General features: G+C 37.2%; 2 protein-coding genes across 3 annotated transcripts; both read left to right on the top strand.

Moving 5' to 3' along the window:
- The first annotated feature begins 3,098 nt into the window (after positions 1-3,098).
- Positions 3,099-4,273, top strand: LOC120428960 (uncharacterized). The gene is made up of 3 exons (XM_039594099.2): positions 3,099-3,384; positions 3,445-3,861; positions 3,922-4,273. Exons 1-3 carry the CDS (start codon positions 3,172-3,174, stop codon positions 4,045-4,047), a joined length of 756 nt encoding a protein of 251 aa, XP_039450033.1. The 5' UTR covers positions 3,099-3,171; the 3' UTR covers positions 4,048-4,273.
- An 8,912-nt stretch (positions 4,274-13,185) lies between these two features.
- On the top strand, positions 13,186-16,334 carry LOC120428963 (uncharacterized). 2 transcript variants are annotated; one of them, XM_052706168.1, is made up of 2 exons: positions 13,186-14,050; positions 15,472-16,334. In XM_052706168.1, the coding sequence occupies exons 1-2, from the start codon at positions 13,654-13,656 to the stop codon at positions 15,966-15,968; spliced, it is 894 nt and encodes a 297-aa protein (XP_052562128.1). In that variant the 5' UTR covers positions 13,186-13,653; the 3' UTR covers positions 15,969-16,334. The 2 variants fall into 2 exon arrangements, with proteins under 2 accessions (XP_052562128.1, XP_039450036.1); XM_039594102.2 differs by having other exon boundaries at positions 13,187-14,050; positions 15,430-16,334.
- Positions 16,335-26,647: the final 10,313 nt, after the last annotated feature.

Here is a 26,647-nt window from a genome sequence, read left to right as displayed (position 1 = left end):
TTGGAAATTTCTGAAAAGTTGGCATTTGATGTCCTCTAAAACACATCAAAAAATAAAAAAAAATAAAAATAGTGTTTTTTTGCAAATCAAGTTTTAGTGACAAAAAGTTAAATAAAAAATCACCAAAATTTTTTTTACCGTGTATCATTTTTTTTCAGTGTAGTCCATATCCATACCTACAACTTTGCCGAAGACACCAAATCGATCAAAAAATTCCTCCAAAAGATACAGATTTTTGAATTTTTATACATCATTTTTGTATGGACAGCTGCCAAATTTGTATGGAAAATTATATGGAGAATCTAATGATGCAAAATGACTTTTTTGGGCATACCGAAGGCACCAAAAAAGTTTCAGTCGGATTAAAAAATACGAAAATTTAAATTCCAAAAAAAAAGACCGATTTCGTGGAGAATTGCTCAAATGCAAATGATAATGGTACCGGAGGTGGCAGTATAAGCCAAATACTACCAGAAAGAAACATGAACTAAACATGATAAACGCTAAAAAAAAATACTCAAAATGGAACTAGAAAAACATAAAACAAGAGAAGTTAGAACAAAAGTTGCTCAAAATGATTGAAAAAATGTGGGCATTAGAAGATTCGGTGTTCTTCTTGGGTAAAAATGTGCATTAGGGTGCCCAGAATATGGGAATTTTTTTTCAAAACCTCGCTCCGCAAGCTGAATATTGTTCCTTGAGCTATTTTAGGACTCTGGGCCAACTATGAGCAAAATCGGACAACGTTTAACCGATTACGTTTAACCATTGATACTGAAACAACTTTAGGCTCGGATATCAATGGGATGTTTTTTGTTTTTTGTTTTTTGTTTTTTGTTTTTTGTTTTTTGTTTTTTGTTTTTTGTTTTTTGTTTTTTGTTTTTTGTTTTTTGTTTTTTGTTTTTTGTTTTTTGTTTTTTGTTTTTTGTTTTTTGTTTTTTGTTTTTTGTTTTTTGTTTTTTGTTTTTTGTTTTTTGTTTTTTGTTTTTTGTTTTTTGTTTTTTGTTTTTTGTTTTTTGTTTTTTGTTTTTTGTTTTTTGTTTTTTGTTTTTTGTTTTTTGTTTTTTGTTTTTTGTTTTTTGTTTTTTGTTTTTTGTTTTTTGTTTTTTGTTTTTTGTTTTTTGTTTTTTGTTTTTTGTTTTTTGTTTTTTTTTGTTTTTTGTGCCTTAAATTTTGGTAACGGGAAATGACAGTGATTTTAAAACTGTTTTCAACTTGTTTTGGTGAAAAATAGGTTTTTTTTTATTTTGAGTAAGCAATCAAATCAGGCGTCCAACTCACACAAAAGTCTTTGTGACACCCAATTTCTTTAATTCTTGTCTTCTTTCAGTTTCTTAAAAATCGTGACTTAGTAAAAATTCAGAAAAATTAACACCTGAACTACCAAGCTCGAGAAGAATGGAAAATTTCATACAAATTTCCCCTTTTCTAGAGGTTGGGACCATCCATAAACCACGTGAAAACTTTTTTGAAATCTAAGACCCCCGCTCCCCTCACACCCATTGTGAACAATTATCATACAAAACAAATCTTTTTTGTATGGAGTGTGGACAATTACTGACCCCCCTCCCCTTCCCTAAGGTGGACACGTGGTTTATGGCTGGTCCCCTTGGGAGTTTAGGTGTTAGGGGGAGAGGGGGTAATATGCACCCCCTAAGGGAAAACTGTGATTTCTCAACCATTACAGCATTACTTTGGAAGAATTTTGTTCGATGTTCTAAAACAACTATTATTCTTCGTCATCCATGTGAAAAAAGTCTTTAAAAAACTCCAAATTGTTCGAAAATATCAAATTTCTAAAAACATTTTTGATTCATTATAAACAACCATGCGGGGCAATATGCACCGCAACATTGGGGCAAAATGCACTACAACAACGGGGCAAAATGCACCACAACATGGGGCAAAATGCACCAGGTAAAAGCAGTTTTCACTAGTCACCACTAGATGACACCGCTGTTTTTACAAAGGAGCTTCACTGCGGTGCATTTTGCCCCGACCACGCTTTTTGCAGAAAATTTAATTAAAAATGCATTTTTTGATGTTTTTGGACTTATCTATCTACAGAATAATGAAGATTATGGCAAAAACTATATACCTCAACACTTACAATATCAATAAATGCTTTTCATATTGTCCAAATATCATAATGACGGTTCAATGAAAATTAGATGAAAACACAACATTTTAAAGTTTTGCAAATAACTTAAGCTGTTTCTATACTGCGATGCTATTTTTTTTCCAGCATGGTTTAGCAATGTTAAGCTTCCAATTTCTATGATTTTTACCCCGGAAAATTCTTCCAAATACCGAGAAAAGCAGGGGGTGCATTTTGCCCCGGGGGTGCATATTACCCCCTCTCCCCCTAAAGGTTTCGTACCGCCCCACCGTCACGAGATATTTAAAAATGGACCTCGGATTCGTAATCAAGGACCAAAATACTTCTTTGGACAAATAATCACACAAATCGAAGAGGAGTCGGGGTAACTTCATGTGACATAATATCGAACATTTTCTCAGAGTATTTCATTTGTCAGCATTTGCACTGTTAATCAGGTTTTACTTTATTCATAATCTATGCCAAAATTTAAATTTCTTCCACGAGGTCTATTAAAACCCTATAAAACCTACAAAATTATAAGCAAGGGAAATAATTTAATGAACATAAAGCTTCATGACAAACAATGTGCACTAAAACATTTCAAACATTCCACATGTCTGTTTCGAACCCACAAACTTGCGACAGTCTGCCAAACCATGAAGTACGTAAGTAGCGTAAAAGTGGAAGAAAATAAAAACCATCCTCCTACGTGACCAAAATCCCCAAGCCCCCACTTCTACCGAACACCCCCCTACTGTCCATAGGTTTGCAAGCAGCCTGCCCAATTCTGGTAGGGAGGTTCCGATTTCCCTCTACTTGCCCACATTACGCAGTGCCTCTTCCTCGAAAGATCCGATGGAGGCGCCTGCCCGCCCGAACACTGCCCGATAACCGACCCGAGATATCGCAGTTCCGAACTGTTCCGAATCCGTCTGGCCTGTTCAATCGCCGGAAGGTCGTATATAAACTGAGTGATTAAATTTTCTTACCATCAAAGCGTTAATTTCGTTCCGTGTGATCACTTCGCAGGCAGAGTGCAGTGAGTTGAGACAGTTGACAAACAGCGAGCGATGGCGTTCAAGTACGTAGTGTTGGCCGTGGCCATCGTTGGTCTGGCCGGGGCCAACCCGGCGAGCAAACCCGCCTTCTGGAAGGGCACCCCGATGGACGGGATGGTCGAGGAGATGCGATCGATGTGCGGCTCGGACAACGACTCGGGTGCTTGTCTCAAGTACAAGATCATGAACTTCCTGGATACCGTGTTCAAGAAGGATAACTTCCAGGTGGGTGACGACTGCGATTGATGATCTTCAGGATCTAAGTTCAAAATTGCTTGCTTTCAGCTCACTGACGATATCGAGGTGCACGGCAACGGATTCAGCGGAAATGGAGCGCGCAGCATCGGCGGAGGAGCCCTGGACACCGTCGAGCAGTACCTGAAGAGTCACGATGTCACCTTCAAGCTTCCGGTTGCGGACGCCAAGGTTACCGTTTCGCCCCGCAACATCGACGACGAGGAGCTCAGCTTGACCGTCCGATTCCCGAAGGCCGCCAACGGAGCTCGCAGCGCCGTCGAAGCCCGCAAGTCCAAGCTGAAGAAGATCGTCATCCCGATCATGGTGTTTATCCTGCTGAAGGCTATGACCCTGATCCCGATGGCGCTCGGAATCCTTGGACTGAAGGCCTGGAACTCGCTGCAGCTGTCGTTCTTCTCGTTCATCGTGTCCGTCGGTCTGGCCATCTTCCAGCTGTGCAAGAAGGTAAGCCCCTTACTTTAGACTTCTTAAAATCGACACTCAACCAAATTCTCAAATCCCCAGATCGCCGCCGATAACCACCACCCACACATTGCCGCCCACGGACCGTGGGACACCCGCCGGTCGCTCGGAGAAGAGCAGGCCCCGGAGTACGTCGGACAGGATCTGGCTTACAATGCGTACGCCTAAGAGAAAGACCTTAGGCCGGTAGCATGCGGTAGACCAAAAAGACACTAGAAAGCGCGCGCGTGGAATCTGTGCGTGCGTGCGTGCGTGATTGAGAAACTAATTTATTTATTTATTTTGTTTTTGTTTCTGCTTTTGTCGCGCAAATGAAATCAAATGCTGATCAAATGTCGAATGCGAAACACATAATGTGCAATAAAATCGAACGAAATGTGAAATGGTTTTCAAACTGCGCGTGTGCGTTTCGAGTTTTCTTTTTTTGCGATGCAAATTTCAAAATGAAAGAGCCCGTCACTTATTTTCAGTGTTATGTTTGAATTAATGAATAATATCAGGATTAGGATGTAACAAAAATTACCTTTTGGCGAGCATTCAGGGACTTGTTCCAGTGAGCGTACTGGGCCCAAATCCCTAATGAACGTAACAGGAGCTGCCGTTTTCCATTTTAAAAGTTTAAATGGGTTTTAATCCGTAAAAATACATTTTTTGGAAAATCAAATAATTCAAATGGCGTGTTGGGCATCGCGAGTTAAGACGCATCTCTTTTTGAAGGCCTGTACCGAGCTCCAGAGTGCCCAAAAATTCGATATTTATAAACCAAAACTTGCGAAAGATTTAGCCACTGATGTTGAAAGTAAACGCATTTGTGGCCAAAGTGCCTCAAAATCATCATTATTGAAAAAAATGCCTTTCTACGGGTTAAATCCCGTTTATAACTCAAATGATAAGCGCCAGCTCCTATTACAATTCGAAAGCTTAGCCTTTTTACCCCGGTAAAAACAGTTGACTTTCCACATAGCCAATTTCCTTAAACACTATGATGGAAAGTTTTTTTTTTATATTATATGATTCAGACGACGAAGCTCAATTTGTAAGAAGCGGCCACGTGGTCCCGTTTGGTTGGTTGCACACACACACACACATATGCTTCAGACGACGAAACCTTTGCTCAGATAGATAAAGAATATTTTGCAATTATATCTATTTTATCAAAAAATCGAAAGTTGGAGCTGATTTGAAACATAAAAAAGTTTAGATTCTTTAAATAAAGGTTTGGCTGTTAAAGAATTTACCTTAATAATTTGAAAACATAACAGGGCACAAAATGCTTATAGCTTTTATGTCCATAAGTCAGGGGGCTTCGAGCTGAGGGAAGATGAAGAAAAATAGAGTGTTTACTTTTTGTAAATCTTCTGAATCGCGGTGAACTATTATTGGTTCTGTCGTTACAAAGAAAACTACTTAGAAAACTAAATATCATGACTATCTCAGCCAAAAATAATTCGAAATGAAAAACGATCTGTATTATCTGATTCTATTGACAATTTTACGCTAAAATAATTAAAATTAGTTTTTAAGATACAAGTTGATGTGTTATGTGTTGACAAATTTTCAAATTTATAGGCATTTGTAAATAAGGGTTTTTTTTCGAATCAAGCTCCAGAGTTTATTATGATGACTACAAAGATGTATATTCTTTATGAGAAAACATATTCTTTTAAATTTTAAGCAATTTTTGTACTTTTTGTTCCATGAACCTCAAACTTTTTTTCCTTTATTTAACACTGGAAACAAAAATGTTGGAAAAGTAAATTCAACTCGGTGGTTCTCGATCATAACGCAAGCAATCGGAGTGATTATTTTTTCCAGTGATTTGTAAGGATGTATAGATGATCCTATAACTTTGCTGAACTCGATTTGATCAAATCTGTTATTTTTTAGATCAAAAAAATCGTTCCAACTTTTTTAACGGGCTTGCCTCAGCGGGATTTTTAAATAAATAGTTTTTTTTTTGCAATTTTTTTTTTTAAAGGATAAATATTTGCGCTGATGCGTCAGGCCAAAAAAAAACTTCTTCAAACTGATGTTGAAATCAATTGGGTTTATATTATAGTCCAGACACCGTCCAATCGGCATTTTAAAATTCAAACGACTTTTTCAAATGTATGGCTTTTTTTTAAACTCCATCCTATGTTATTTAGGAAGTTCAGTCAATTTTTTTTTCTTTAGCAAACAGGAATCTTTTTTGGGGCCAATCCGAGAACTTTTGTTTCGGTCGTGCTTTTTTCATGGGGAATTGTTGAATGTTATAATCGCCAGAATAACATACATTTGATTAGTTTAATTCCTTTACTGCAAAGGGTTTTTAAAATCAGTGGACAGAATTATTCAGGGTTTTGGAGTCGCAGCCGGGGATATTTTTAATCCCTGATCACGAATCCGAAGTTCACTTTCCGATATCTAGTGACGGTGTGGCGGTACGACTCCTTTTTTTCTGGATTTTTACTAAGACACGTTTTTCAGTGATTTGTAACTCGAAACCGTGAAGGGAAAGAAATTTGGTGTCAAAGGGACTTTAGTGTAGAACTGGACTGTTTTTACTGTTTTGTCTGCACGCTACGCTACGTCAATCAAAAAATTCCCAAAAGTGAGAATCTTATTGGAAATTTAATGTTTTACAACTTTGTAGAACATACCAATGCTGCAGAACTTGATCCAGAAAAGTTATTAGCGATTTAAAAAAAGTCAATTTTGTATGAAAAACATTTTTTTACCAGCTTCAGGCTCGAGTATCAATGGGTTAATCTCAACAAATTTCGCTCAAAATTGGCACAGATGCTTAAAATAACCCAATAAACAGATTTCCGCTTGTGGAGCAAGAGGTCATTTTTTCTGGGCACCCTATGGTGTACTCATAATTCGTATTTTCAAAAAAAAACGAAGTTGACTTTATAGCTGTCGGTTACCATTGCTTGTGCCAACCACTAGTGTCTTCCATTTATCTACAAGGACTTCGCCGCCCTGGGCTCCTAAGTGTATGAATGTATGGCATGGAGCGACGGCGCCGAATACCCATATTAACACACACGTTCATTCATGTTTTGATTTTATTGTGTCTAAAAATGTGTTCAAATCTAGAATAAGTTCATATTTTTTTAAGAAAGTAAAAATTTACACAAAAAATTTTAGAGCGCCCGCCGCGGGATTCGAACTGGCGACCTCTGGATTGTGAGACCAGTGCGCGATCCGATTGATCGACAAGGGCGGGGCATCAAATTTGTTTTAAAATCACTGTCATTTCCAGTTACTCAACTGTCAAAAATTGTGATGACATGTCATTTTATGGGAAATTCATTGTACTTTTCGAATCTGCAATAACCCAGAGAGGATTTTCAGTTTTATATTACCGTCACTTGGGGTGACATTGGGTCAGGGAGTGAGTTTGGTCATACAAAAATGCTGAAATTTGTATGACCCAATCTCACCCCTGATGACAGTACGTGTTTTTATCGCTTTGCAGGGTTACTTTTTAGAGTGAAACAATATTCTACAAATTTGTAGAGCAGTAGCATAATGGTGTTTATGTATTCTTCACGAGTTATCAGAATTTTTCAAAAAAGTTTTGACCAGCTTTCGAATTGTTAACCCCTAAAATTCAATCGAAAGCGTTGCCGTAATAATTACCCTATGTACAGTGGTTGTGGCACGCCTGCAAAGGTTTTTTGAACATGTTTGTACCATTAAAGATTTTTAGATACATACAAAATAAATAACCGGAAAGGAAAATGTTTGCAGTAACTTGCAAATAAGGCCAATACAAATTTTATTTGAACAGTCCCACCAAGTCCAAGATGTCGACAACCTGAACTTATATTGTGCTCCGGTCGATAGGAAGACAATCTTGTTAATATAAGTTAAAATCAAGAGATGAAAAGGGCTTTTTTGTTTCATATGTTTATAGGACCTTTTCACAAAAACCTAGAAGTGTGCCATTTTGTAATTCTATGATAAATGTATAGAAAGCTGCACCGTAAATATTTTGATTTAAAGAAATCAATTTCGACGCACTAAATCAATAATTTCATTATGCGTGAAAGTTTTCAAATTCCATCGATCAAATCTATATCGAATAACTGATTGTTTGTGTCTGTGTGTGTAATTTAACGCTCATCGTATTCCTAATTTGACTGACTCAATTTCTCAATAGACAACACAAGGCAGCAGCAACACTAACGCAATCAAACGCGCCGTGGAAAGTGGCGGAAGTTTTGCTAAGTTGGTTTTATTGCAAGCTGCCGCTGCTGGATTGTTTGACTTCATTGACGACAACGCGACGGTCAAGAATTTAGGACTGTTACATCAAGCAAAGAAACAGTAGCGGTGGAGGTGGAGTGAGCTTTTATTAATGAGCACACGCACCTCCTCCATCGCATTGTTTACTTTGTGGGGAAAATGAAACGGCTGATTAATTGCATGGTTTGAGCATGGCAACGCAATGAAAATGAAAGTAGGGGACACTAGTTTGGCGAATTCGGATTATAATTAGCACAATTGCCAGACGGAACTGGTTATCACACTTTTTTGGGGGTGTCAATTCATCTGGGTGTACGCAGTGGAATTTAATGTACGACTGGCCGGATTTAAAATATTATCAATTGAAAAAGTTGTATTTCATCTTTTGATCAAGAATATATTTCACTCAAAGTGTACCGGAAATGTTGGTGTATTTTATAATGATTATTTTATCAAAAAGTATTCTTTTTTAATTCTTTATAATTGATTTGCTTTATCCTTCATTTGAATGCCTTTACATGATCTTTCGATTGGTTTGGTGCTAAAAGTACAGTGGTACAAATTTTTCGAAGTCAGAATCATGTTGTAAAATTAACTTTTACTTTGAAAAAAAAAAAACTTTTTATCTGAATTTAGCATGACTTACTTTGTGGATGAAGCCTAAAAGACCGATTCTTTGCGAAGCTACACCAAAATGTCACTTTTTTCAAATTTCAATGTGATGTTTTAAATGACAGATTTCATTTCTATTATGATTCAAAAATTGCAATGTGCTCTAAATGCGTTTTCTTACCTCAAACGCCAAACATATTGACCAAATAAAGTCTGCAAGCCATTGAATGGGAGAGGAGTTTTTTCATAAATCTGCTCCTTTCGTTGTCCCGTCACGCAAAGAAATGGTAAAAACTCAAATTTCAACCAATTCGTTCAGTTCAAGGAGCAAAAGATTCGATAAGGAGATAATGAGTAGAAGATCAAAGTTAAAACAAAAATCAAACTGGCAAAACTGTAGCGATTGTCTTGGTGTGCTTTTTAAATGTCCAGTTTTAAGATGTTGTCCCGTCACGCTACATTTTCATTTCAGGGGAAGCACATGTACAATATTGTTCATTCTACATAACATTTATAGGTAGGAAAATCAATTACCTTTCCAAATAACGTATAAACATTAGGGGGTCTCTCGTTTATTGTGCCACTAAAGCCAAAACGCTGAAAAAAACCTGAGATTTTTTCAAAAAGAGGCCGAAGAATCGGTCAAAATTGAATATAAAAAAAAATAAAAAAATACAGATTTTGTGAAATTGTTTTTCTTTTTCTTAAACAACAGTTAAAACAAATTTCACGCATTTATCCTGAATAAAACTCATAATTTTTTACAACTTTGGATAACATTAAAAATCGATCAGAACATTCCTTCACAGATACAAATTTTCGAATATTTACGTACCATTTTTGTATGGGCAGCAGGGTGACAATAAAAACAATCGACCTCAAGAACACCCCCTGATTTGATTCCTTAGGCACAAATAAGTAACTGTGAAAATTTTGAGCGAAATTGGATAAGGCTCTGAAAGGCATCATTCCCGGTCGGCCATTTGGAGGTCATATTTGTTTTTGAAAAACATTCAAATTGTGATCCAGACAGCATCAATCAAAAAATGGTTTTCTACACATTGTATTTAGAAGCATTTTTCATGTCGTGATTCATTTTGCCTTCCACACCTGAGGTAAGGCTATAATCCTGCGCGGAAAATGAACTTCTTTCAGATACGTCGTAGGACCACCTTCATGTATACCTATCGAATCAGAATCGAAAACTGAACAAATGTCTGTGTGTATGTGTGTGTGTATGTGTGTGACCAAAATTCTTACTCAGTTTTCTCAGCACTGGCTGACCCGATTTAGATCAAACCAGTCGCATTAGACTTGGTTTAGGGTCCCATACGTCACTATTGAATTGTTTGAAGATCCGATAAGTAGTTCAAAAGTAATGAATAAAAATGTGTTTTCACAATTATCCGGATCTCACTTAAATTTATGTAAACTATGTCCGAATCTATCATCCGACCCACCGTTGGTTAGGTAATCGAAAAACCTTTCCAACGAGTCCAAAATATTGATAATCTGGCAACCCTGTCTCAAGTTATGACCACTTGAGTGATATTTGTGTACTTTTTTATTCCGGATCTAAAAAATAGATGAAATGTGTGTGTCCCATCATGTCACCCACTGTTTGTAAAGAGTGAGGAAGGCACCAACCACATAGGTGGTTAAAGTTAGTTTTTCACTTTAATTTACTATTTATGGGCCATAAATATAAATCCATCATTGACAGTCATTGCTTCAAAAAAATGAATGACACCATCTAACAATCTTTTAATACACAGGAAAAAATGATGGTTATATTCATCAGGAAATTGTGAAACGTCTTCTTTAAATCGCTTATAACTCGTCAGGGATAACTCGGATCGTTTTGCGGTCTTTGATAAAGTTGTTTGTCAAAAAATTCTACTTAAGAAATTCCCACTTGACAATGATCCGAAACATTTAACACAACCTTTTGGTAAAATTGTTTGAGCCTAATAAAAAATACGAATGAAATTAAAAATTAAACTAGTGCGTCTATCCCAGAAATTCCCAGGACAAATTTCCCGGGATTTTTCAAAAAACGGGAATTCCCGAATCCCGCGAATTTTCATAATTGGTGACATGTTAACTGAAAAATTTATGTAGTGGCGTAATTTTATCTTTAAAATTAAGTGTGACCAATAAAAAATTTTGAGAGCCAGAATTTTAACATTTCAATGAAAATAATGTTAGAAGATGTTTTAAGCACACCCGTAAAGTTGAACTGCAATCATTATTTTCAAAAAAATTAGATACGGCGAAAAAAAAACATTTTAGCAAAAAAAAATTCATTTTTTTTATCAAAAATTCACTGAAATTCAAATTAATGTTAATAAACCGGAATATGCCAAATGATTCTAAATGCAGCGGAATGCATAATTATTTGATATCAGCTGATTGCACTTAAATTTCCATTGATTTTTTGAAGTTTTTTGAAAAAATATTTTTGCTTCTGTTTTTTTGACCTATATTTTAATAATGGGGGAGGGGAGGGTTGGTCGTCAAAAGCTTTGTAAAATATTTGCAACAGCCTTGATCAACCAATTTCAACATTTTGTCTGCCTGAATCAGATGGTAGTCAATCAGATTCGTTATCTAACTGTCATGAGTTCGAATCCCGAAGGAAGGTTCTAAGTGCAAAGTAAGTTTGAGGGTCAGTTCATAAAAGGGTCATTATAACACAATAATTTTGAGTTTTGACCTAGAAGGAGGGTAACCGTATAAATTAGAGCAACACATGTCTCATGGTAAGAAACATTGGAAAGTGATAAATATTGAATAAAGAAGATAATTAGCGAAAACTACGCATTTGGGTCGAGGTGTTCAGTATTCACCCAATGACCCTAATGAACAACGACACAAATGCTTCTAAAAATATGCTTGATTCACAAGGATCTCGGAGAGCCACTGGAAAGAGAGAGAAATTGACATAGAAGAGCGAAAGAATTGGTGTTATGGTTGCGTCGGAGACATGGAACAAATGTCATACGATTACCCAGTAGAAACAGATCACGTTCTAAGAGGTCGCCTCTCAGCACGGTGGTTTGGTTCCGTTGGCAGATCGGTGATGCGATCTCACGGTATGAGATAGAACGGGGTTCAATTCCCCGGCGGAATACAGTGCACAATTTTTTCGCTAATTATCTTCTTTATTCAATATTTATCACTTTCCAATGTTTCTTACCATGAGACATGTGTTGCTCTAATCTAAGGTCATTATAACTTTGAAATGAATATAGAATACTTATATTTTTGCATTTATTACAGATTACTACTAAAGTCAAATTTTAACGTTTTATAAATATTTCCAAAAATGTTTGATGAATGTTTTGACGATATTTACTAGTTTTAGTTTTTAGTTTTTTATTGTAGTCATTAGTTTTTTATTGTAGCGACCCTAAGTCGCTCCTCCATATTTCAAACATAACATCCAAATTAAAATTAAAAAAAAAAAAGATTAGAATAAAAAAGTTTGAAATAAATTTTGAAAAAAAGTATAAGATCCATAAAATCACGTTACGGGAAATTTTACATGATCATCCAAAATGGGTCCGCGGGCCACAAAAAATCACCTCGCGGGCCACGTTTGGTCCGCGGGCCATACTTTGGTCACCCCTGTATAAGCTATTTGAAAACTGTCGTCCTTGTTTAGGTTGGAGTGTAGATTATCACCAATCAATATTACTGAGCTTATTCTATGATTTTAAGCTTTAAAAACATAACAAATATAATGGAAACATAGATTTTACGACTGCTTCAAAAATTTCCTGGGATCCCGGGAATTCCCGGGATTCCAAAAATATTTTTACCGTTTCCCGGGAAATTCAAAACCCGGGAAAATTGGACGCCCTAAAACTTACCCCTTGAGACTGAATGGAATTATAAAAATATTGTTTAGCAAACATTGCTATGCTCACAGTTATGTTGCAATAAATGCCAAATTCAACGCGTAATAAATTTAAACCTTAAAAAATCAACCCGGATATGTCGAACTTTGGTATTGCACAAATTTATGATTGTCCCCACCGTTTTCACACTGTTGGAATGTGTTTTTATTGCGTCGCGTCACGTTACTGCGCAACGTGCCTCAAAGCATACCAGGATAATTCTCCGTGGGTTCCTTTAATCTTGTATTTAAATTCCATTAGGACTCTTCCAGCTAACTTTCCCTCCCCCATCACCCACCTAACTCACCTTCTTCGGGAGAAAGTGATTCTGACAAATACGTTCGAAATTCTTTCGTCCATAAGCGCATAACTAAGCCACCGATCCAAGGCACGGTCCCTCTACGTGGTGGCCAAGGTCGTGTCCAGAATACTAATGAACCCTCCCTCTCCGGTCTACCCGCGAACCCCATTAAAATGAAACACTTTTTTACTCCACCACAACAGCGCAAGTTCGGTTTGCTTTCAGTGAAGAAAATCGAACGTCGTCGCGAAGTTCTGCGTGTGAAGCAAGCCACTGAGTAGTGGGAGTGTCTCGTGAAAACTGGGTCCGGCCGAGCGAGGTCTCCCCGGCCGAGCTGCTGAACAAAAGGCTGACCAAAAACGGCCTCGCGCGCTTATTTGGAGTTTCGCTTTTCCGTTGTCCGGTACGGTACGGTACGGTGTTCCCTGGCAGAGGTGGCTCCCAACCTAAGCTGTTCATAGTTTTTGGTCAGATTCGGAGGTCCGTCCCGGTTGGAGTCGCGTTCGCGTTCGTCCTCCGCGAACACTCAACGTGGTGGTATAAAATACTCGCACAGTGGCCAATACACTATCATTAGCTTGCTGTCATTTGTTTAATCAACACGCACTGAATTAATTGGTCGGTGCCTTAGGCCTTTAGTTAGTTTAGTTTAGTAGTCGCTTCTTTCCGGGTGACGAGTTCAGGTGAAATCGAAAACCTAACCTCAACAAAAAAAAAACGATGAAATCGGTCACGTGTTTAGTGCTCGGGTTGGCCCTGTTCGGTGCCGGAGTGTCCTGTGCCTCGATCGCCTCCAACCTGGTTGAGGCCACCCCCAGGATCGGTTCCAGCGAGGAGCTGCTCTCGTCGATCGTGAACGAGTGCTTCGACGCCACCGACTCGGTGATGACCTGCCTCAAGGGCAAGGTCCTTGTCTACCTGGACGGAGTTCTGGGTCTGCGGGAGGAGCAGGCTCGTGCCTTCGAGAGCCGCAACGTGGACAAGGTCATCTTCGATCGGGTTGCCCGAGTCCTGGCCACGCACGAGTTCGCCATGCGCCTACCCGAGGACACCGTCGTGAGCTACCGCGCCGACAAGGGAATCGACTTTAGCTCGCTGCCAGTGGGATTGGCCACCGGTAGGTATTGTGGGGGAACGGAGTGAAGAGTTGCATATCTGGAAGTCGGTGAAGTGAGTGAAAGTGGGTTCCGGAAGTGATGAAATGAACACTGAACGGTTTGCATGCGTGGTTGGTCTAGAGTGCATGGCTATAGTAGAACATCCGGTGAAGAATCGTTTAGAGATTTATGGCTGAAAGTTTTAAAACTGGTGCAATGATTTTAATGGATTAACATACAACACAAGAATCACTCTTTTTGGACTTAGTGGATTGGACATGCAATTCTTGAAAAGTAGATTGAACGTAAACTCGTGAATCAAGGCACAATTCTGAAAGGAACATTTCTTAAATTAAAATAATTTCATTTTTAAATTTCCTTGCTAAATCGTTGTCTTTTGAAAATATTAACCACGAGTTTAGGCTGTGCAAAAAAGTTGAAGTGTTTTTAATTATAGAATTCTCACTGTGTTTTTCACAACTGAATTGAATGATGCAACAGGCGATTCTCATTTTTTGAATTTCTTGGTAATAACTGTTATAATCATGGTATAATCTTCAAGAATTTAGAATCACTCACTAAGAAATAATTTAAATAAATGCTACCTCTTTTTTGAGATATTTGTAAAATAGAAGTTCGATAAACACGATTTAAAAAAAATGGAAATGATTTTTTTGCTTTAAACAAAGTAAAAAAAAACTCAAAAACTCAACTTTTGCCTTGGTGAAAAAAATGATAGTAAACAAATCTCTTATAATCGTTTTTCTAATAAATTATGCCTACTAAATTTATATATATTTGCGCTAAATACTGTACGTAATTTACGTACTGAGGAACAATATTAAATTGTTTTGTTCTAGAGACAAAAAAAATCTGTTTCACAAACGCAGTAAGGACGTTTTTTGAATTGGGCCAGATTTTTTTATTTTTTACCATCAATGTATTTTTAATTGTAGTGGTGAATTCGAATCCCCGTGGTGAGTTTATTACCATTCAAATTTACCGTTCATTAGTTGATTGATGGATTTTCAGAGATGTTTAGCCATTATGTCGGAAATTCTTGCGAAAAATTACAGCTAACGCAATGATTCTTGCATGATCTTGTTGCTCGTTTGGAAACCCGATTTGACAGTTCGATTGGAACCAAACAAACACAACAAAGAAAACCCTGAGATGTTCTATCAATGGTTCCCAGATCATCGATTTCAAAGGACTTGGAAACTCAACTGATTGACTTCCAGACAAACAATTTTCAAAATTCCACACAAATTACACACAACTTTAACTACCACTAACTTACTAAACCGTAAAACCCCTTTTGGGCGTGCCCGTCTGGCACGCAATTTCCCCTCTCTTTCTCTCTCCTCCATCATCGCATCTCATCACACTGCTGCCGCAGAATCCCGTGGTCATTTACTGAAGAAGAAACTCCTGCTTCCAGTGCTGCTGCTGCTGAAGCTCAAGATGAAGGCCTTGATGCCGATCTTCGTCGCGCTGATCGGCCTTAAGGCGATGAAGGCGCTGATCCTGTCCAAGCTGGCCATCACCCTGGTCCTGGGCTTCCTGGTCGCCCAGCTGGTCAAGAAGTCCGGCCTCGGAATGCCCATGATGTCGATGATGCCAATGATGCCGGCCGCTGAGTACGGAGCACCGGTTCCGGCCACCACCGAACCCGCCTCCAGCTACGGCCCACCCTCGTCCTGGGAAGGCTCCTCGTCCGGTGGACCGTACTCCCGCGTCTGGGAACCGTCGACCGCCTCGTCCAGCCACAGCCTGGCCTACAGCTCGTACTACCCGAGTTCCAGCGGATCCAGCAGCTCGTACGGCTCCACCGCCTACAACTCCGGATCGTCGTCCATCTCTGGATCTTCCTCGCCTTCCTCTTCCTCCTCCTCGTCGTCGTCGTCCTCGTCCGCGAGCTCGGCTCACGCTTACTAAATACCAAAATCCCACCTTCAAAAATAACCAAAAATGAGTCACCACTCCCTCAATCATCGAGCAATCCGTAGATTAAACAAATGTACAGAAAAAAAAAAACACCAGCAAACCAAAAAGAGAAGAAAACCTAGATCAAAAATACTCATCGAAAAAGAAACGATGTTGCCATACGCCCTGCGGTTGACCTGCTAAATTGGCCATCGCCAATTTAGAACTAGGGATTACCACGCGGGCAATGTGTGTGTCATAGACGAATTGTTGAATTTCAATCCTGAACTGCTCTGGATTGTTTGTTATTTATTTTGCTTTCACTGTCTTATTTATTTGTCTGAACCAAACTGTATTTAATAAACGAAATGAATTGAATGGTTTTTGATAAATAGAAAGAAACTCCTCAATTGCTGCCCAAGAACATCCGGATCCTAATAAGTTGTCAGTACAATTTTCGATAGAATCCGTTGACAAAATCTTGAAACTTCGAATTGTCTCCTTGGTAAGCCTCTTACTCAAAATTTCCGGAAGTTTTGAATGGCCTAGAAAATCCCAGATGTCCCAAAACCATGCAACGACAAAATGCAGTTGATGCATTTCGGAAACTTTCCAAAATACTAAGAAATGCTGAGAATTCTTTATTCTAGACACATCCTTAATCGAAGCCGTTATTAGGGTAGAGAAGTCAATGACACTTTTTTGGGTTTTAACTTTCAATTATTTTGTATTTTGTACATCAACATTTAATGATGTCTTTTCTATTGTTTTAGAATGTAAATTCTAAATAAGTGCTCTAACATTGACCAAACTAGTTATGACATCTGACCTCATATCATCACTGTCGTGCTAACTTGTCGTATGTCAATTTTGTCAAATTGACGTATGTGCGGGATTTCAGGTCAGAACGCGTTTGACACAGGGACAAGCTCGACTATCGTAAACATTTTCAGTTATAACTCGGCAACCGGCAACTCCAGCAACCAAATTCAATCAAACTTCAGGACAATGCACAGAATCATCTATCACACAAAAAGTGTTTGTTATTGTTTACATTGCGTGGTATCGTTTTTGTTTATTTGAATAAACATTAAAACGCCTTTTTTCCGGACGGCGTCGACATGCAGAGTAATGTCACTGTCTGATTGTACACTAGGGTGACAATAAAAAGAAATCGACATCAGGGATACCTTCTGACTCGATTTTTTTTATTTGCCCCGTACATTTTTTCTTTTTTTGTCATAGAAACTTCAAAGATAAAAAGCGATACAGCCATACAAACTTCAAAGATAAAGGCTCAAAATTGGCACACTTACTTATTTTTACCTAAAGGACCGAGCCAGCGAGTATTTCTGGCTACCTCTCATCGCGTGATTGTAATGTTTCAATGAAAGTTACATTCCAGTACATTTTTAATGCGAGGTTACCAACTTTAAACTTACATTAAAAATAGTTATACGAAAAAGTATTTAAGTAACATTAAAATGAGTCAAAAATCATGTTCAAATCATATCTAGGACGATTAACAATGTTTTTGAATCCTTTTATGAACAAAAATCGTCTCATCGTTACCCATCGGCTCAAAAGAAAGACGGAAAATGAGACAGTTTGGGATTTTAGTAGTGCGTCCATCCCGGGAATTCCCGGGACAAAAATCCCGGGATTTTTCCAGAACCGGGAATTCCCGAATCCCGGGATTTTTTATAATTTGTCCCGGGAATTCCCGAAAAAAAAAACAAATTTTGGTCTGGAAATTCTGATTTGGTTGTGGAAATATATGAACAGTTGAATACCTCAGAATCGATAATAATTTTAAAGCATTATAATTTGTATTCGGCATATATCAGCATAAATCTCGACTTTTTTTTGATAAGGTCCTATATGAAAGACAATAGCTTATTGGACCTTTTAAAAAAAAAACTCTGGAAATTTAGTTTATTAGGGAAAACTGTTTAAATTTTAGTTTACCGATCTGCAAAATGCCTAGCGCTTTAAATATTTCATATTTGATTTTGTATATTTTTAAAAGATTGATATGTCTACTTATATTTATGATTTAAAAGTTGAAAAAAAAAAATCAAATCAAATTATGTTTCATCAACACTGTTATGTGGGGCAAATCAGGACAAATGAAACGAATCAAGACAGCTATTTAGTATTTTTTTTGCATGATGTTTTGAATTACTTTGGTTAAAACAGGACAAGTAAAATTTTTAAATTATTTTTTAATTTTAACGGTGAATTTATTTAACACATGGATGTTTGCAAAAATTTCATTCGAAAGACGTTCATTCGTGATTGTAAAAGATGTTGTAAGCAACTTGTTGTAAAACTTGATTTTTCCAGAACTTGTCGTATTTCTAGATAACTTTTTCAAAACAACAAATGCGCCAAGAGTTTCCTATGTACATAGGACCTTTTGAAAAAGTAATCGAGATTTATCCGATAAATGTACAACTCGTGCTGAAAAAATCTTCTTTTTGCCACTTGTTGCATACATTTTTATAATGTAAAACATGAAATTCAAAACTTATCTTAAATTTTACATTGGCTGGTGTAATTTAATTTGTTGTCGCCTCTTGTTTTTTAAATACATTTTCAAAGAAATTTTTCTAGCTTTTCTGATCATGTCAAATAAAAAAGAAATATATTTGTATAAGTTTATTTAATTTGAATCACATTGTAGTTCATTTAAAATGCAAAGCACAACAAAGAACAAAAAAACTTATTTTAATTTTATATAGGCTTTTTAAAAACTGTCGTCCTTGTATAGATTGAAGTGTAGAATATCAGCAATTTATATGATTGAGCTAATTCTGTGATTTTGTGCTTGAAAACATAACAAATATAATGAAAACTTAGATTTTATTACTGTTTCAACAATTTCCCGGGATCCCGGGAATTCCCGGGATTCCAAAAATATTTTTCCCGTTTCCCGGGAAATTCAAAACCCGGGAAATTTGGACGCCCTAGATTTTAGGAATATCCTAAAATTTGGTAAAATCCAATCAAGGTTGTAACCAGGAGGGGACTTGGATGTTGGAATTTTAAACGATTCTCGTTCAAACACTCCCATTACGTTGCTTAAATAAAGAATACGGTGTATAACCACTGACGTCAGTGGTCGTCAGTGGTATAACTAATGTGGTCATAACTTGAGTTAACCAGATGTTCTTAATTTATGACTTAGTGGAAAGTTTTTTTTTAACAAATTGCCTTCTAATGATAAATTTCGTATTTGATTCGGACATCATATTCATCAAAACGTCTGAGATCCGGCATAAATAAGCTTTAAAATATCGATGAGGTTTCCAGAATCTGAATTTCGTTGATCCGTATTCTTAGGAGATTCACATTAATATAACAAACAACAACATATAATCAAATCATAGATAAAAAAAATGCGTTTTTTTACTTTGTCACTTTTTATCGTCAAGTTTGAGTTCAGCGATACCCTTTTAGTAAAGTTTGTATGGTTGATTGCCACACATCTTGGATTAAAAAATTCCAAAACACTTCAGAGCATTGTTGGGGTCATATTAAGGCTCAACAACTCAAAACAAGACATGGAAAAAATCCCATGATTTGATTATCCAAAGTTTCGAATATCCAAAGTGAAATTTATTCGAGAACTTCGGATAATCGAATCTGGACAGTAATCGAATCATATATTAAAAAAAAAATATTTTATTTTCGAAATGCAATCCACTTTTTTCAGTAAACTAAACTGCAAGTTTCAGTTAATGCACTTATGCGTGTAAATGCTCTGCATGTTGCCTGCGCATCAGGCGCTTTGGCAAATACAACAAAATAACACTAAACCATTTCTCTTGAACAAAAGGAACCTACACAGGGCTTTTATCCAATAATTAAAAAGAAGAAGTGTTTCGAATGAGGGTTCCACTGATATAATCATAAATTTCGTGATGATGAGCAAAACAATCAAACATCAAACCATCATTCCAACATCGTGTAAAAATCGCCCGATTGGTATGCAGCGCGCCCGACACACGAATGCGATGTTTCATCTTCCGTGGATTTTCCGGGCTGTTGTTGATGGAACAATGAAAGTGAATGTTCGCAGTATGCTTGAGTTTTATTTTTAATTTCAGTGTTTCACAGTTTCTTAACAAAACTTCATGATCCGAATTCCCGGACGCTTCGAAACCCGCAATTATTTGAATATAAGTTTGCATAATAATTGTCAAAACTGTGTTATTTGATGAATTCTAACATCAACTTTCATTTCAAATTGGTTTGGACGCTGTAGTCAATGCCAAAACAATTAAATAAAATAAAAATATGAGTTTACCAAAAATGAGAAACATTTCACTGAAATATTTCAGAGGCGTGCGTAGCACCGAGAAGGCAAAGCAGAAAATTATGGTTTTGATTTCCTTAAATTCTAGTAAAATTCTATACAAAGTATCGATTGTTTTGATGTTAACAGCTTATTTGAGACCTAAAGAATGCCATTCGCTAAAATTTCAATCCAAATTAGTACGATTCGTAAGAAAAAAGATTCGATTCGAAGCAAAAGTGTCCGGATTTCGCATTATTTCGCATGATATTTCTCTTAAAATTGACTGTTTATACTACATTCTGATGATATTAATACATTTACAACTTATTACATGATTTTTTGCCAGCTAATACAAAAATGATGTGCTACTAAGTGTCCATTTACAACATTTATTACGCAATCAATTATACCTAAAACAAAGCATTCAACATGTTTTGCTGATTTTGTAAATAAATAGTTTAGTTAATTTCTTTTTGCATCGGAAAAAACATTTTGGGCAAAAATTTGCCGCTATTTTTGTTCTAAAAACAATTAATTTTTATTGGAGTTCTGAAATTTATTATAACTTGTATTTTTAACTACAAGCAAAAGCGTAGTCGGTCTAAAATAATCAAAACTAACATTTTCTGCTTTATCATTTTAGCAGAGCTGGTTCTACCAGAATCCTGCTGGAACGCTGGAACATTTCTGCTAGAACTGTGGTAGAATCCTGCTAAAACGTCGTGACTGTGATTGTCCCTGCTTTTGTTTGAATTTTGAATGCTTTTTATGTTATGTTTGCGTAGTGTAAATTATTTGATGCACTGTTCAAGGTAAAAGCATATGTTTTCATCTGGCATATAATGTTGGCTCATCAGTATTTTCAACTTTCAAGCTTCGATCAAAAGTTTTGTAAATTTAAATTATTATAATGTATTCAATGTAAGGTTCACTTTTAATGATATTTAGAATCATTTCGTCTTTTGTCTTTTCAAGTGTCAATATTTCACCATCAATAACTACATTCATCACATCGAGTAGTATTTCCCGCCATGAACCACCAGTCCAATCCTGTCCGATGCCAATGACTGCCCCCCAACGAAACGTGCTGATGCCAGCCAGTCCAACGTGCTACCCAATTTCACGCTAATCCGGTTCAAAACAACCACCTTCTTAAGGGCGCTCCCGCACAAAAATGCTCAAAGGACAATTATTGGCCAGCTTTTTCCGCCGAACCGCAATGCCCACACACTGCCTCAAATAACAAACATTGACTCCCGGGTTTCCTCGTAAAATTAGAGAGTACCTTGAACCTCAACGCGCACACCCAGGCCCCGGGGTGGACCTGCGCGGGCGCGCGTTTTTTCTCAGAGGTTATTCAATTTACAATGAATTTTATTTTTACATTACGTTTGCTACCTGGCTGCCAAGTCGCGTCACGACCAACCAACTTTGACGTCGTTCAGGGAATTCCGCGAAAACTCCCCTCCTGCAAGCCAACCTGGACGGGGCCCTCGAAGTTCTTCGATAGTGAAATCCGATCCTTGGACACTTGGTTTCGAGAGTGGTCGAAAAGTGTCACCCTAAGTATGTTTGATTCATGTTAATTGTTTTTGTGCAATACAACGTTTTGTAATGCGCTCGGGGCGCAAGTGGATCTTGATGAGTCGACTTTGAGGGGAAATTTGACCCGCGGCGAAGAAAGCGCGAAAAACGCGTTTGCTCCACGCGGGCACGTACGTATAGCAAGGATCATTCAGCGATGACCGATGCAGCAATGAGTTCATTCAGATTTAAATTGAAGTGAAACGCGATATTGGAGCTTGTTAAGTTATTTTTTTTTTGCAAATTTCATTCCCTTCAAAATGAGCGCAAAAGCACCATTTGCGAATAGTAATTTAAATCAATTAAATTTTAATTTCCCTCAAAATGACATGTTCCAAAAAGATTACAGTTGAGTAACGGCAGAGTTTATAAAACTTTTTTGTGTTTTTTTTTCGATGAAAAATACGTTTATTCGGAATTTTAAGTCCACCATCAAATAGGGCGTCCAATTTTGAATTTTGGAACACCAAATTTCCATCTCATCACATTTTCAGGTTGCAAATTGTTGAAAAATATGTCTTTTTAGCATGTTCAAAAATTGAAGGGGTGTCGAAACCAAGTGTTCAAAAATTGAAGGGGTCGTACCGCCCCTCCGTCACGAGATATAAAAAAAACGGACATCGGATTCGTGATCAGGGACAAAAGTTACCCCTTAGGACAAAGTTTCACGCAGAACGAAAGGAGGTCAGGGCAACTGCTGTGTGAGTTGGCGGAGAATGACGTATTACTAAATTATAGATTTTCGAAAAGATCAACAAGATGTTCAAAATTGGCAGAAAATTTAAAATCTGTCGAAATCTGTCAAAATCTGGCACAGATAAAAAGGGGTTACATACATGTAAATTGACAAAAAAATTCAGCGGTTGGTTTGAGTACACACTTAAACTTTTTTCAAATCTGTTTTCAGCACATTGAAATATACATTTTCATATATTAACAAAACAAATTTGAAGACATTTGGTTGTATCATTGCCGAGAAATAGCTATTTGAAGTTAGCAGTTCCAAAATATCTCAACACTACTTTGACCAAATCGGCTCAAAATTTTGGTGAAGACTTGTTTAACCGTTCCCGTGTGCATGACGAAGGCTGATTTTCAAAAAGTTTATTAAAAAAAATATAAAAATATTTTTATGTTTTTAATATAAAAAATCGCAAGTTTTTTTTTATTTTTGTATTGTTTTTAAAAAGAAAATTTTCAAAATCGGCCTGCGTCATGCACACAGGATATGTCTTGCGAATCTTCAGCTCAAATTTCCGCCAATTTGGACCATCCCATCTCGAAATATCGTGGCACCCGTAAATCAACTTTGTGTTTAACCCTCTACTGCCCAAATTTTTTTTTCGAAAATTTTTATTTTTCCCGTGTTCAGGAGGTCATTTTGAGCAACTTTTGTTCTACGAAAAACTTTATTTCTCTTGTTTTATGTTTTTCTTGTTTCATTTTTAGTATTTTAATTTGCATTTATCTTGTTTAGTTTATGTTTGTTTTTGGTAGTATTTGGCATTTATTGCATTTATCTTGTTTAGTTTATGTTTGTTTTTGGTAGTATTTGGCCTACTCTACCACCTCCTATCATTACATTTTGCCTATCTAGTTTTTTAATGTTTTTACAGTAACTTTTTCAATTTTTTGCATGTTTTTCACATTTTCTGCTATAAAATGGAACCATTATCATTTAAATTGTAAATAAATACGTAGAGGCATAGTCTGGGGCACTAGAAAAATTACTGCATACTTCTTTTCACTTAAAATATAGGAAATGTTAGTAAAAAACACAGCCAAAGATGACCCCTAAAAAAATTACATTTTTTAAAACATTGACAAAGTCACATAAAACAAGTCAAACTTCCAACCCTAAAATTTTCCAAAATTTTAAAAGTTCTTCTTTCCAATGCTTTTTGAAGATCAAAAATTGGTTGAAAAATGGATTTTTGGCGATTTTTGAAATCGAAGCCCGTCTAGAGGCGGGGTTGGGTTGTAGAGGGTTAAAGAAAAATGCTCAGTTTGATCATGAAATATCGCCATGAAACTTTCAAGAGTGATTGAAAATCATGTGTTAAATGATTCTAATTTTTTTCTGTAATATGATTTTTTATAATTTTCTACATGTATGTAACCCCTTAATGAATCTTTGTTCTGGCTTAGTTCTGGCGGAATTCAGTAATTTTGCTTTTCCCCATACATTTTTTTTTTAATTTTCCCATACAAACTTTAACTATTAAAAGCAACCCTTAACGGATTTGGCTCAAAACTGGCACAGTTATTTATTTTTACCTAAAGAATCAAGCCAGGGGGTATCTCTTAAGATTTTCCAATATTTTAATATTGTCTTGTCACCCTAGTGTTCATTGACCATTCAGATTTTTTACAACCAGATGATTCGGATGTTCGTTGCTAGGTTGCAATCGTAGACACACGCCCCAACCAGAACTTGATGTCAAATTTACATCCGCAGACTTGCAAATTTTCCTATCCAGTCGCCATCCATCATTATCCTATATCGTTTGGGCACGAGCCAGCCCTCTGAATTGGTACTTAAGAATTCTGCTGAATCGAATTGAGAATATCGACTCTCGTAGTGACAAAAGACATCTCCAATACTTCAGACCATCAACCTTGGGGCAAAAAAGTGCAGATTTTTTGCTTAATCAAATTTACCTATCTTGAGGGAACTTTAAAAAAGTTTCATTTCAACAAATTTACCGAATGACATTTTTTTTATTATAACAAAATTGACAACACTCAGACATCCACTGTGACCTCTGTACTGACAAATTTGCAGTAAATATATGTGTAGTTTATTAAATTGGTGACTACAAAATACACCTGCGACTCCAAAAACTCCACAAACTTTCACGAAGATTCGAAACGAGTTACTATTAGTAACGGAGTAACAGAACTCAAGATGATCTTGTCATTAGTTGGCAGAAGAGATACCAACGAGTGTCAGAAGCTAAGTCACCAGTGCATGTCAGTTAAGTTAGGTTTGGGTGTAGCACAAGATAATACAAAATTTCACGAAAATAGAAATCGAAAATGGAGCGTGACACCTTTTTCGATTGTTTAAGAATTAATTTCAAGTAGTTCAATCTAAACTAAAGCTCATTGACCCCAGTGTCGTCAGTCCATTGCCATATGGGTCAACCCAGTTCAGTTGATTGACCTCTTCGCAGAAAAAAGCATTCTATCCGGGAAGAGATTTGCAAAAGCATCGGAGATTTCTTCACAAGAACTGAGCTGAACCCATTGGCAATTGCACAGAGGGCAACCTGTACGACCTGCAATTACAGTGCAAGCTGAGTCGGCCTGAGCAGCACCAGGAAGTCAGCAGCAGCAGGCAGGGCGCAGTGACGCTAATTGTAGCAATTTTCAGCAAACTATTAGGCAAAAGTGCTCGTCACTTGTCTAGTTGGCGATGTTCTGGCCAGCAACCCAGCAGGTTGGAAAATGCAGCGCAGCTGGGCCTCGTGGGGTAAGTTCTGGGGAGAAAAACGTGACTGACAGGTTCGATGACAGAAGTATGGAATGGAGGGACAGGAGTTTTGAAGGAATTACTCCAAATAGGTGACAATAATCGATTGGAGTACGCTTTTTGACAGTAAAGGTCAAGTGATATTAGATTTAAGATGTTATAACTCTGTACTGTGTAAATGACGGCAATCTCTGAAAATAATGTACTTCAGAAAAGCAGTTCCAGGTAGAAATAAATTTCAATAACAAATTAACCCTGCGACTAAAATCTATATGCGTATAATGAAACTATCTCCAGTGTCACCAGCCAGTGTCCATCAACAACAACAACAACTGGGCGCTCTAATCTTGATTAACGGACTGGATCGGAACCCGTCTGGACCGACCGAGGTGGACAGATTACATCATTCCAGACCTTCCAGATCATCAAGGACCTGGTCGAGCGCGTGCGCGACATTGAAGCGAATTACGCTTTTTACGCAAAACAGGTTACAATCTGTCACAAAGTGACACCCACCACTTGTCCCGGGTTGCCATTAAGTCAGACTAGCTTAGATTTGTTTAGTTATTTCGCTTCAATTTTAAATTTTGAATTAGCGATATTTTTTTATAATTTCAGCTAAAACTTTAAAAATGTTGATTCTATTGTTGAACGACTTCTAAGAAAACAACGTTTCCAGATGGCAACCCTAGCCGTAATCTCCCTAATAGATAAATGATTTGCAACTATAGTTTACGACCGGTTGGCGGAGGAAGGATAAATACGGATGAATAATTAACTCTATTGAATCACTTTCGATTTCAACCGGTCCCGCACTACAGCTTCCTCGTCCAGTACTCCTGACTGTAGAGCCGTTACAGCACACGTGGCGGTGGTGCACCCTTTTTGCACCGCAAGCTTGTCGCCGGCGGCGGAACGCGCTGCACTGTCATGATGCGACCGATTGACGAGGGTTGTAAAAATACTGGCGGCTTTTATGGACTTCCACCGGCACAGTAGTGGGCTGAGTATTTCCGCTTCTCGTAACTTAAGGGAGCTTCGAACTTTACGTAGCCAAAAGGAGATATTTTTTAAAGTTCAGTGAAGTAGCACTAATTTTCAAATTCATAATTTCAAACAAATGCACATAAAAGGGGAAAACTCAAAAGCATGGGGTTACATACATGTAGAAAATCACAAAATTTCATATTACAGAAAATTTCTTAAATCAACTTAAAAGGAGATTTTCAATCACTCCTGAAAGTTTCATGAAGATATTTAATGATTAAAGTAAGTAACAGACGATTTAAGCTGAAAATTTTGCCATGCGCAAAGCGAACTGTCAAACTT

Source organism: Culex pipiens, chromosome 1 (assembly GCF_016801865.2).
Source record: "Culex pipiens pallens isolate TS chromosome 1, TS_CPP_V2, whole genome shotgun sequence".
Classification (NCBI taxonomy): Eukaryota; Metazoa; Arthropoda; class Insecta; order Diptera; family Culicidae; genus Culex; species Culex pipiens.
The sequence above is the reverse complement of the archived record's forward strand: the minus strand, read 5'-3'. Positions and strand labels throughout refer to the sequence as shown.

Coding starts and splice junctions, on each gene's coding strand:
- LOC120428960 (XM_039594099.2), top strand. CDS start 3,172: ATGGCGTTCAAGTACGTAGTGTTGGCCGTGGCCATCGTTGGTCTGGCC. Junction 3,385..3,444: donor TCAAGAAGGATAACTTCCAG/GTGGGTGACGAC, acceptor GCTTGCTTTCAG/CTCACTGACGATATCGAGGT. Junction 3,862..3,921: donor TCTTCCAGCTGTGCAAGAAG/GTAAGCCCCTTA, acceptor TCAAATCCCCAG/ATCGCCGCCGATAACCACCA.
- LOC120428963 (XM_039594102.2), top strand. CDS start 13,654: ATGAAATCGGTCACGTGTTTAGTGCTCGGGTTGGCCCTGTTCGGTGCC. Junction 14,051..15,429: donor GCCAGTGGGATTGGCCACCG/GTAGGTATTGTG, acceptor CTGCTGCCGCAG/AATCCCGTGGTCATTTACTG.